General features: G+C 40.7%; 1 protein-coding gene across 1 annotated transcript in view; it reads left to right on the forward strand.

Annotated features, from left to right (window-relative positions):
* LOC133163216 (short transient receptor potential channel 7-like) overlaps positions 1–12,761 on the forward strand; it is a 39,753-nt gene that overhangs the window by 6,239 nt on the left and 20,753 nt on the right. The window contains 5 exon segments of the mRNA XM_061292876.1: positions 842–1,604; positions 5,151–5,333; positions 7,873–8,037; positions 11,132–11,348; positions 12,463–12,696. Of these exon segments, the coding sequence (XP_061148860.1) occupies positions 842–1,604; positions 5,151–5,333; positions 7,873–8,037; positions 11,132–11,348; positions 12,463–12,696 (1,562 nt within the window).

A 12,761-nucleotide genomic window follows, 5' to 3' on the forward strand; every position in this document is an offset into this window, starting at 1 on the left:
TAACAACTTGAAAGATGAAAGTGCTTCATCCCTTGCCTCATGTTCTTTAGAAGCCTCCTGTCTTTTTGACTTTTGTCATACTTCAGGTCAAAGTCACAGCATACAAAGACCTTTTGGGATTGAGTTCCCCTCACTAAAGCGACTTTATCGCGTGCTCAAAGGGAGCAATCTTAATGGCAACCCTGAAAATAAACTGAAATGAACCTCTTCTACACAAGTGGAAAATAGTTTTGTATGAAGCTCTTAAAAACATGCAGTGCTGCCTGCTGACATTATTATTGCAACAGTGACTCCTATCCATCGTGGTTGCGTTTGGAAGATTTGGAGTGAATGAAAGCATCATTTTCTTTGAGTACAAAGTATAAAGCGATACTGCCAGCGATACTGCAAGTGACTGGCAACCAGTTTATAGTGTAGTCCACTTTTTGCCCAAAAGTCAGTTGGGATTGGCTCCAGCTCACCCGTGACCCTGAACAGGTCAAGCTCTACAGAAAGTGGGTGGATGGATGCCAGAGCCAATTCAGGTGATGGCTTCATCTCTCACTAATAGTCTGTGACCTGAAATCACTTTTTGATGAGCTATGACCCTGGTTGTGCCGCAACGGCCCCAGCATTGTGAATGCTTTCTTGGGGTGCCAAGAAAAAGGTCCAACAATTTGATGATTAAGTTTGACCAATCCCTGCCAACAAAGTACATCAATTTAGAAGCCTGTAATTACTTTGTACTCTTTTAAAGCAGCAAGTGTATCGCATTTAATGATACGACCTTGTCCGTCCTTGCTTTATTGCCTCACTATTCTTAGCTGTCTTGCCTTAATTGTTCCTCACCATTTCATCACAGGCTGGAAACTATGCATCGTCGGCACACCACACTGAGGGAGAAGGGGCGTCGCCAGGCAGTCCGCGGCCCAGCCTACATGTTCAATGAGCGTGGTTCAGCTCTCACTGCAGAAGAGGAGCATTTTTTAGATGCTGCCGAGTACGGGAATATTCCGGTAGTGCGTAAAATGCTGGAAGACTCCAAAACCCTGAACTGTAATTGTGTGGACTACATGGGTCAGAATGCCTTGCAACTGGCTGTAGGAAACGAGCATCTTGAGGTAACTGAGCTGCTCCTGAAGAAGGACGGCTTGGCTCGGATCGGAGACGGCCTCCTTCTGGCTATTTCCAAGGGTTATGTTCGCATCGTCGAAGCCATCCTCGGCCACCCTGCCTTTGGCGGGGGTCTCCGCCTGGCTTTGAGTCCTCTGGAGCAGGAGATGCGCGATGACGACTTCTACGCTTACGATGAGGATGGAACACGTTTCTCACATGACGTCACACCCATCATCCTGGCTGCTCACTGCCAAGAGTATGAGATAGTTCACATTCTCTTAACCAAAGGGGCTCGCATAGAGAGGCCTCACGACTACTTCTGCAAGTGCTTAGAGTGTGTGGAGAAACAGAAAAAAGACTCGTTCAGTCATTCACGCTCAAGGATGAATGCATACAAGGGCCTGGCCAGTGCAGCTTACCTGTCACTCAGCAGCGAAGACCCAGTGTTGACTGCCCTGGAGCTCAGCAACGAACTCGCCAGACTGGCCAACATTGAGACAGAGTTCAAGGTAAATTGCACCCGTTTCATTGAAGTTGTTCTCTGTGTCTCTCAGATACGTAGCTGGTAACCTAAGCGAATATTATATCATTAGTCCAGACAATTTCCATCATTGATTACTCACTCTCTGTTTGGTTTGTACAATGTACTTGTGTCATTGAAACAACAGAAGCATAAACACGGTGTTGTGATGATGGAGGAAACAGAACACGGCCGGCCATCAATTAGCCTCATCACGTAACCTTTGGCTTGATTCATAACAATGACAACGGTACCAGCAAGACCATTAAATGGAACAATAAGGGGCAGCAATGCAAAGTGACTTTTTGTCGCCAGATTCCTATGTCCAATAATACACAGAAGGTTCTGAATAGCCTGGAAACTAATCAGAACAAAATAATTTTTTTCATACATCTCTTTAAAAAGTGCATGGTCCCCTGCCTCTATGTGCTCCCCCCTCAATAGTGCTGATGAAAAATTGTGACCCCCCCTCCATTATTTAAGTTGACCATCCCTGCTCTGAAGTCTGGTGAATTTCAGTTCTTTTACGACTCTCTGCACGGTGCACAGTGCACAATTCAAAAGGCATAAAGGAATTTCCAGAGTGAAAACTATCATAGCAATAAGGAGGAGGCAGACTCCATGTATTTTTTTCCGTTTTCGCCACCAGTGGATGTCATGCCCAAGACTCCCAATACATTTGTTCACATTTTGTTTGTCTATTTACAGTCTAAATCAGGGTCACCAACTATATTTATCAGAGGGCGAGAATGGTACTGGACAGTCATATTGGGGCCGGACGCTCAATTAATAACACAAAAAAAGAGGCATAACTTTATGTTTGGTGTTTATTGTTTATATATGTATGTTTTCATTACTAACATAAGGCATTTTCAGCCTTTGTGAGTCAGACTTTTAGTCTTTTAATAGAATTTTCGTCTTTGATTCTCATAATAATGGAATCTGGAGGCCACCGGTTGACGATCACTGTTCTAAATCATCACATCAGATAGCAACGATCTGATAGCAATTTCAATTTTGCTGATGAATTGTTTCATCCCTTATCTGTCCATGTGTTGTTTCTCTTTTAATTTGTCCATCACCTCATTCATCCACTCTTCCGTCTGTCTACCTAGTCTTGTTTGTCATCCAGCCTCTCCACTCACTGTGCTCCCCGTCTCCAGACAAGTTAATGAGAAGGGCGCACCTGAGGGAACACAGTTATGTTGGCACTCATCTGTCTCATTACCATTTCATTATCACCAGTCTGTCTTCTCTTGCTGCCTCTTTTTTCATCATCTTACTATTGTAAAATATTTGAAAATGTGGAATCAATGTGGGATAAGAGCTCGATTACTGAAGGATAGGCAGGTGCCGAGGGTTCCGCGAGGGGGGAGCCAGTGAAATTTGGAAGTTGAGGAGCTGAACAGCACTGCGCACAAAGGTTGCTCTCCACCTCAGAGTTCTGAAACATGAGCAGCACAGCAATATGGCGAGGGAAACCAGTAGAATAATGAGAACACGGCATGTGCGGGGGTCCTGCAGGCTGTCCTCCCTCAGTGGGGGTGTTGCTATAACTGACAAACAAACAACCTTTACCAAGGGTGGAGAAAAAAATCACAATATTCCTGAATCTGACACTTTATTTAATCACTCACAGTGTCCTTTTCTAACTTTTGACACTGCTGTTATTAATCACATGATTCAAACTCTCAGTGTCCACATGTTGATGAAATGCATAGTTATGATGTTTTATGTGATATTTGCACACACAAGAGGGAGGGTTTAATCCTGTGTTTGCAACAAAGACAACCGCAACCAACACACAAATACACAACCTGTCACAACACAGGAATGAAGAACAGTTTATGAAAACATGTATCAGGGCTTCCCCTGGCAGCAGAATATTTATCTCCCGACAACACACTTTTCAAGACAGAGCATCAATTTCTCATAAGGCCCCACAGACACATGCAGTCTCTTAACCTCTCAATCATTCAAAGAGCCGGACAAATGAAGGACAAATGAAGGTGAGGTTAGTACACACCTCAAAGACTCTGTAAATGTTGAAAGGTCGTGTTGAAAAGTGTATCACAATATCACTATTTCATATCAGTCAACATCAATACTTATTGAGGTTTTAGTTTTGGTCTTCTTTAGTGTAACAGTGTGGAACAAAATGTTTAACCTCTTGTTGAATGCCCCGTACATTTAAGAGTTCAACCAAAATATACAGACAAACAAATCTGGACATGGAGTGAAAACGTGTTTCCTGGCCACTTAGTTCAATATGGCTATGATGACAAGAAGGGAAGTTGAATAAGAACGTAATGTAAAGCTGAAAAAGTGCTGTTTTGCAAAAGCAACCATAACCGGAAGCACTACCTGACCCAATTGGAGCTTGGCAACTATTCCGAAACAGATTTTGTTCCACTCGAGGGGTTTCTCTAATGCAGAAAACTAAATGTGAGAAGAGTGGTGTTAGCATTTTGAGAAAAAGAACAGAAATTCTTTTTTCAGCCATCTTCACACATATTGCATTACTTTATATGTGAGTCACTCGACTGTGACCGATTACCCTCTACTTCACACTACTGGATCCATTTTCATTCTCACATCATCCCAATGCCTTTATCTCACCCCCCATCTACCCCATCCCACTGCACAAACCACATACTCTGAATCCTGAGTGAAATTTCATATGTGCGTGTAATACCCTAATGTGGGTCTTACGATGCAAGCACCATTGATATTCTTATGCAGAACATGTTTTACCCCAACATATTCCTTTTCCCAATGTAACCAATCATGATTGTTATCGTGTTGAGAATTCCTGCTGTCTGACTCTTTTAGTCTTCAAAAGCGCAAGCGTTCCGAGACATTATTTTAAACTAGTCTGTGACACAGCTTTCTGCTCTTGTATACATTCCAGGCCATTATACAAGCCTTATGCATCTTGCTTATCGGCTGGTGTTGTATTTTTCACGTGTTGTAATTGACATGAAAAAATAATGATGTGTTCTGTATTCAAAGGTTACAAATTGCTCCCATACGCATGTCACAAGCAAACAACACATAAACAGCAACATTTATTATTCCCTGTTTTGTCTACACAGCAATTTCGAATTGGTATACCTATTTTTTATTCTTACATAGCTTACCGGTAGTGTCAGACTGGCCGGGACATCTGAAAATTGGCTAAAACAAACATCACAAATTACCTGCTATTGTGAATATTAAACTGTTCTTTTAGTGTACAGCTCATCTCTTTTTATGACTTACCAATATACATAGTTTTAACTACTATTACTAATCTTTTGCATTGTTTGGGTTCGTATTTGTACTGTATTGACTTGTTTATGCATACTATAAAAAGGAGTCTTCCTCCACTGGCAATCAATATTGTGAAACCATTCAGCAGGTCATTTCCTTTTAAAATGTCAAGTCGTATTTCATAAGTAAGAGTGAATGCAACGTCCGAGGAACAAGTGTTTATCAGTACATTTCTGTTGTCTGACCCTTTGCTTTACCTTTCTATCTTCCGCCCACAATTCAGAATGACTACCGTAAGCTGTCCATGCAATGTAAAGACTTTGTGGTGGGAGTGTTGGACCTGTGTCGGAACACCGAAGAGGTGGAAGCCATCTTGAACGGCGATGTTGACCTGTGCCCGCCGAGCCCCTACAACCGACCCTGCCTCAGCCGTGTCAAACTGGCCATCAAGTATGAAGTGAAGAAGGTAAACTGATAGAATCCCATTCCATCACTATAAAGACTTTAATACTTTTATATGTACTTTTTTCAAGGTGGATACTCCTCTATCTAGCACACCCTCCTACCACTTTATGACTAAATCTCATAAGATTTACAAATGCAAGTGCTATTAAAAATGATGCCTTCACCAAGATAATAATGGACAATTGGAGAGATATGACTTCAATTATACACTGAGGGATCCTCATTATTATTTCACCCCGTCATGAATAAGGGGACCAAAATATTGGAAAGGCTTTTAGGCTTCTTTTACATAGCGTGTCAAATCAAGCGCTGTTGTGCCCCTAGATGTTTTCACTATATATGTATATGTTTATGTACGCTTTGAGGTGCACCCAAATAACTCGAAACAATAGTTCCCATGGTCTAGTAGCCTTTTGCGTTCCTTTTTTTCCATATTGCATATATAGTATATACATGTATATGTGTATTCGCCTGAATGTCCAATTGTAATTCGAAAGGTGCTGAGAGCTAGAAGTTACAGTACTTTGGAGGCTTTTATTTTGGTGACAACCACAGGAGCTCACATGATTGACATGACCTTTTAGAATGCTGCCCCATCCATTCCGGACCACCTGATGGTGACCGCACGCTAGGAAGCTCCTTGAAGACTTTACCTTTCGTTGCATTGTCACAAATCATTTATCATGTACAAAGTCCCAGGAGTGTCTATTGCAGATGCAACATGGACTCTGTGCTGGACTAAATGTCAAAGCAATCACCAATTTCACCATTTTCTCCACCACATTTCCTCCCAGTTTCTTTCTCAAATGCGCAACTTAACTGTTTGACCCTCTATCTTCTCCCCTTGGCCAAATCTCTCGTTTATATTTGCATGTTTGTGTCACATGCAAGTATTGCTCGGATTGTTTATGCTGGCCTTAATTCTCACCAAGCAAGCATGACCAATACTCAGGGAGATAATTGCACAGGAGACAAACAGGAAGGGAGGAGGCTTTTTGCCATGGAAACCAGGTGCCGCATGACTGTGTGATGCTGGATTCAGGGATGGAAATTGTTTTGGTTGAATGCGTATTAATCAATGCACTGAATGGTCAGTGGATTATGTGTCTGTGTCCATTGGATCTAAATTATTGCAGATTCACACTCCATGAAAATGACAAATTAAACTAATAGATGAAGGTCCGAAAGTTTGATTGAGTGTTTGATTAATTTTGTGGCATTTGATCAATATACTGTAACCCTCATATTAGGATATTTCTGAGTCACTGCTGATTACTAAATCTAATTTGTTTTTACAGCTTGGTGTATGTGCAATACAGGCAAGGTTTTAGGTCACATTAGAGCATTTATAATAAGCCATACAGGTTTTCAGTATTATGGTGATGAACTTTTACCACGGTAATACTAATACTTTAAAATGGTTAATAACTTTATAACCACTCACAATTTAAATGATGAATGTCAATGGGAATGTTTGCGTCTTTTTTTTACATGCCACACAATTGACATCAATAAAGCAATTTTAATTACATGTCAGCATATGTCAACTTGTACCTCAATGCCAACTCATTTGTGGTGTGGAATACTGAGCAGTGCTTCACCAGTTAACTACTGTCTCCTACTAACTTCTATCTCTTATCGCAATAGCAAATCCTGTTAGCTGTGGAGTGAATCAGAAGAGAGATCCTTGAAGGCAATCTCTCTTTGATGTTTTAATACATTAATAACTTTTTTTTAAAGGAAAGGCCTAGCAAAAGAATAAAAAAACAAGAAAGTGTAAGGATCCAATGCAGTTTCCGTCACACTGCAAACATTTTAAACATGTAAAGAGAAACCTGCATATTCCAAAATCTCATACGACTCGACCAATGCCTGACCTGATACGCACACCAGGCCTTAAGACTAGGATGTATACATAGAATAAGAGCAGAATGAGAATATACTGCTGAAAATATACTACACCTCCATTTGTATGAAAATGTGTTTGAAAAGGAGACTTGCCTATAAAATGATCACATGATTTATCATTTTAAGTTAAACTGACTCATAACCAATGTTAAATTCGAATACTTTCCTAAAACACCGGCGGACCCCTTAAGAGTTTGTGAAGAATGTGGCGTAATTTTGGGGACGCGGCTTAGCTGAAGGCAAAAAGATTCAGCATGCTCACTTGAAAACGCAAGTTAGCGTTTGTCGATTGTTTGCGTGGGAGTGGATGCAAAAAAAAAGCGGTCATTTTTGTGAATATGTGAGTAAGCTCACTCTTTACGATCATAAATGTTAAAATATAACAACTTGAGTGACAGCGTTTGTGTCAAAAATCAAAAGAAATTAAGTTTTTGCAGTGCAGGGCCCTGCAGTTTGCCTGAGGACTCAGAGCAGAGGTAATAATCATTTCAATTACTGTATGAAAGGCTAATGCCATTACAATCATTTTGTTTTTCCTTTATCCTCTCTTTCTCCCATTTTCGTCCAACTTATTTTGTTATACTCTGTACTTTATTCATATCCCTCATTCCTTTGTCACCCTCTCTCCCCAGTTTGTCGCCCATCCGAACTGCCAACAACAGCTACTGACCATTTGGTATGAGAACCTTCCTGGTCTTAGGCAGCAGTCGATTGGCGTTAAATGCTGGACCGTGCTGGGGGTCACCGTTGGCCTGCCATTCTTGGCTGTTGCCTACTGGATCATGCCATGTAGCAAGGTATTTATGTTTTTTGTTACATTAAACTTTATCACATTGGAAATACAGTCAAAGTGGAGAACAACAGAGCTTGAGGGGTGGTTTATTATTGTTTAGTCTATTCCTCTGGTCTCGTCTCATATTCCTTGCTCTTTTATGTCTGCATTAGGTTGATTGGAATCTAAATTGACATGCTGAAATGTGACATATACTCCTGAGTGAGCTATTATGCAAAACTCCAGATCCCCCTTGATTAATAGTCACTTAATCCTCTACATTATCATTGAGCTTTGAGCGCTATCCCTGCATGTGTGTTTTTGTGCACAGTGGGCTTCCATAAAGCCTTGCAAAGACCTCTTAAGTGCTTCGATTAATTTTGTAAACAAGGTTAAAAAAGTGTACATATGCTCACAGAGGAGTAATGCTGAGAGAGCCTTTAGTTTTTTATGTAAATGCACAGCCATTATGTATTTGTGAAGGTAACCGTGTCCAAAGTCTTTTCAGTAAAGTACAAAGAAAGCGCAAGTCTGAGCTGTAAATATTTAGCAGAAGAAAAAAAAAGGAATCCAAATCTTGTGTATTACTGACATGATAAATATTTGGACCATTTTCACTTGTTCTTAATATAATTTTTTGAATTGCCTCAAGAGATGTTTGAATTGCTGTCCTTTTTTGGAACTTGTTTGTACTTTATACCCTCGTCACCTGGGAGATTCAATCCCATGGCACTGCAAAGGGAAAATCCATGCATCAATACCCACATGGTTCAAACCATCCATTTTTACTTGACTGTTTGGCTAGGTATCAATGAAAGCACTCATTACAGACTTTATGTATATACTTCCATCCATTTTGTGTACTGCTTTTCCCCACACGGGTCACAGGCATGCTGGAGCCTATCCCAGCAGTCATTGGGCAGTAGGCGGGGGACACCCTGAACTGATTGCCAGACGTAGGGCACACAGAGACGAACAACCATCCGCACTCGCACTCACACCTATCGGCAATTTGTAGTGCTCAATTGGCCAACCAAGCATGTTTTTTGGGATGTGGGAGGAAACCGGAGTGCCCAGAGAAAACCCACGCGGGCACGGGGAGAACATGAAAACTTCACACAGGGAGGGTCGGAGGTGGATTCGAACTGGCACCATCCTAACTGTGAGACAGACATTCTGACCAGTGCACTACCGAGCCGCCCCCTTTATATACTTGTGTTGAAAAAATGTTTGGGGACATTAGAAGGCTTTCACAACCATGGACTATGTCTTTGTATCGTATCAATTAAAACTGACCTTATCTTACTATTGTCACACTCAGCTGTGCAAAAAGTGGACCGGTCTTGGATGTGTTGCAGAGTGAGAGCGTGTGCAGATTTCAAAATATCTGTACAACCCTGGTGAGACACACAAGGAGCACCATTTATGTGCTTGAAATGTGCTCACTGAAAACACATTTTTTTGTTCGAAGACAGATTAGCGTTTGTCACACAGTTGTCAGACCAATCTGGAACAAGCATCTCATTTCAAGCAAGGAGGTGAATCCAATCAACCTTATCATCGTAACAACTGAAGTAGGAGCATGTCCTAGTGACATGGGAATGTTTTCACAAAATCGAGCTTCACCTTCGTGTCGTGCCTGTGTGCATGCATGGTATTGGAACCTTACGTGCTGCAGTACCTGCGGGTAATAGTGGTCTCCTGTGGAAAGATAATATTGAACACAGCAGGTTTGAAGAGAGGTGCTGAAACTGTTAGCATGTGAGGCATTTTTCTATTCAAGTGATGCACTGTGGCATTTTTATATCTTATTATTTCTATCTACACAAATGTCATTTTTGACCTAAATAGTAGATACAATTTGAAATTCACCTTTTTCAATCAACAATTGAATGTGCCCCTATGATAACGTGGAACTAGGAATCAGGGATGATTCCAGTCGCAGAGTCACTCCTAAAGCATTCATCTTTGCCTAATCTTTGTGGCAGCTGATAAAATACACTTGTGACAGGATTGTTCTCATGGGATGATAAGGAGTACTTGAAGATTGGGTAGCCAAGCGAAATAATGAGTCACATCAAATACAGTTCTGGGTTGTTTCATTATCAAACATAATTTTCTGTGCGTAATCTAGCCAAATGTGTGGTCATGCTTGGTTTATTTTTTCATATTGGAGCAGATTAGATAATCCAATTATGGCCCTTCAAACAAAATAATCGGACAATTAGCCAATCTTTGCCGATTGTTTGACCTTTATATACTCCAACCATTTGCAATAGTTGTACACAAGTATCACTGGTTTCATTCATAGTACACATACACAGTAATCTTGCATCCTTAAATACATAGTATCATGAAATCTGTTGATAAGGTTAACCTGTCATTTAAAACAAAGCAAATGTGAATTTTTACGAGCAACGCTTAGGTGAGCAGTGCAAATTGTGTAAAGAATGGACCTGGATGTCATTATTTTACACACAATCTAAAGAAAAAGTGAACTTTATTTGGGGTCACTCCAAGGTACTTTCAGTGGTGACAGGCATGTAGGCAGATGAGTTTGGATGTACGGATAATTCCCCATCCCCGGCATATCGCAAAATCTGGCCATTTAAACAGACGAGTGTCGACCTTTTATACCCACTGTGCAAGTTAACATGGAGCCTCTTCAATATTATATATCTCAGCACTTTCATCCATGGAAATTCTTAGTCCAAGGAGAGTTCCTGTTTGTATCTTCTCACCACATTTGTAATGCTGCTTGCCGGTATATTGGCCCAATTTATCATGTTAAGGATGCCCGTCAGGTTGGTGGCTAGACTATTGTTTTTTTCTTCCTGTATACTTACAGCAGCTAAAGGTTCACCTGTATCTTTTGTGCTTTTGCAAGGTGCATTGGCTTGCATTAAAATTATTTTATTGTGAAAGGCACGCTTCTTATTTTTATACAATGGCAGGAATTGATCAGACGGAGATCATTTTAAAACCATAAGGCACCATTTAAGGGTTGAGTTGTGTTGTGTTTTGTTAGAACAAAATAGGATGCCATTTTTCAGGAGAGGAGTGTACAGTTCAATGACCATTGTAGAATTTTCCTAAAGTTTGATCCTTTCTCCTTCCAGTTAGGTCAAATCTTAAGGAGCCCATTTATGAAATTTGTGGCTCATGCGGTCTCCTTCACCGTCTTCCTGGGTCTACTGGTGGTCAACGCCTCCGACCGCTTTGAGGGCGTCAAGAACCTCCCCAATGAGACCATTACGGACCACCCGCGGCAGGTGTTCAGAGTCAAGACCACACAATTTTCCTGGACAGAGATGTTGATCATGAAGTGGGTGTTGGGTGAGTTGTGACTGCTTCAAGAAGTTTCAATTACGGCACGTTTATTTACTTGATTTATCTTGAAATCGTAAAAAAGCAAGACGAGAGCCTTCATTGAGGCTGTTGAGGTATATGTACCGCTACATTTTGAAAGATTGATTCAACATAGATGTTATTTTCTTACCTATTGTATTTTTCTGATGTAAATGATGTCTGCATTTTAACAAAACTTCAATTATAACATTCTTCACACCATAAAGACATCTAGGTTGTCATAATATGTCAAAAACTGCAGACAGTAATAAGCCCACAAACAAATCCACCGCTATTAAATCATGTTATCAGGTAATGAAAAAAAAAAGCTTTAAATTGGTATCAGTGCTGTATGATAATTCAAGCAGGAGAAAAAAAAATTGCTTTAAATTGGTTTCAGTGCTGTATGATAATCCAAGCTAGAGAAACCGGCCATCTTTTTTACAGTCTAATTGAATTCATGTTATAAAATTTCTGCACCGTGACGATAAGCCAGCGGAGCAACATTGATATGAAGTAGAATTACAATGAACGCACCAGTCGAGTTTTCTTCCCCAAAGCCCAAATGGAAACTGTCAGGAGTAGAGTCCCATCTTAAAGCGGGATGAAAGTACATCCTCAGCAGAGCTAACGTGACAGCAACACAATGCAGCCTGTGAAGATGAAATGGTAATAACCAACGTGAGGAAACATGAAGATGGAGAGAGAAATAAATTTAATCTCAGAACTCAGCTGTTTTGCAACCTGCTGATGTTTGTTATACTGTACTTGTATCAAATCACGATGATCCATTTTGGCCTTGTGTGTGAGTTCAATAAATGCGAAGAAGAATATCTTTATGATTCCAGAAGCTTGTTTTAACTAATGGTTGCAGATATTACACTGATGGTCGCAATGCAAATGAACAATTTGCTCATCGCTTTGGCTTCAAAGGCATCAGGGTTGATTTTTAATGAGACCATTTGTGACTCATGTTGGAGATCTGGAGAGTTATAAATAACGAACTTAAATTTATCATCTGTGTATTATTAAGGTGTGTGCTTTTGTGAATATTTACGTATATCTAACAGAAAGAACCTTCTGTGTTTGTCACTTGCATCAGGTATGATTTGGTCCGAGTGCAAAGAGATCTGGTGCGATGGACCCCGAGAGTACATCATGCACCTGTGGAACCTTCTAGACTTTGGCATGCTTTCCATCTTTGTGGCGTCCTTCACGGCACGATTCATGGCGTTCCTGAAGGCATCCAAAGCCCAGCAGTACGTGGACCTGCATGTGCCAGATGAAGACCTCAGCAATGCCTCACTGCCTGATGAGGTGGCCTACTTTACATTTGGTGAGATGTTTGCCGTTATTGCTTTTCAAAGGAAAATGACTTCAAGTATTATTTTCAACAAGAGA

Source organism: Syngnathus typhle, linkage group LG1, assembly GCF_033458585.1.
Source record: "Syngnathus typhle isolate RoL2023-S1 ecotype Sweden linkage group LG1, RoL_Styp_1.0, whole genome shotgun sequence".
Classification (NCBI taxonomy): Eukaryota; Metazoa; Chordata; class Actinopteri; order Syngnathiformes; family Syngnathidae; genus Syngnathus; species Syngnathus typhle.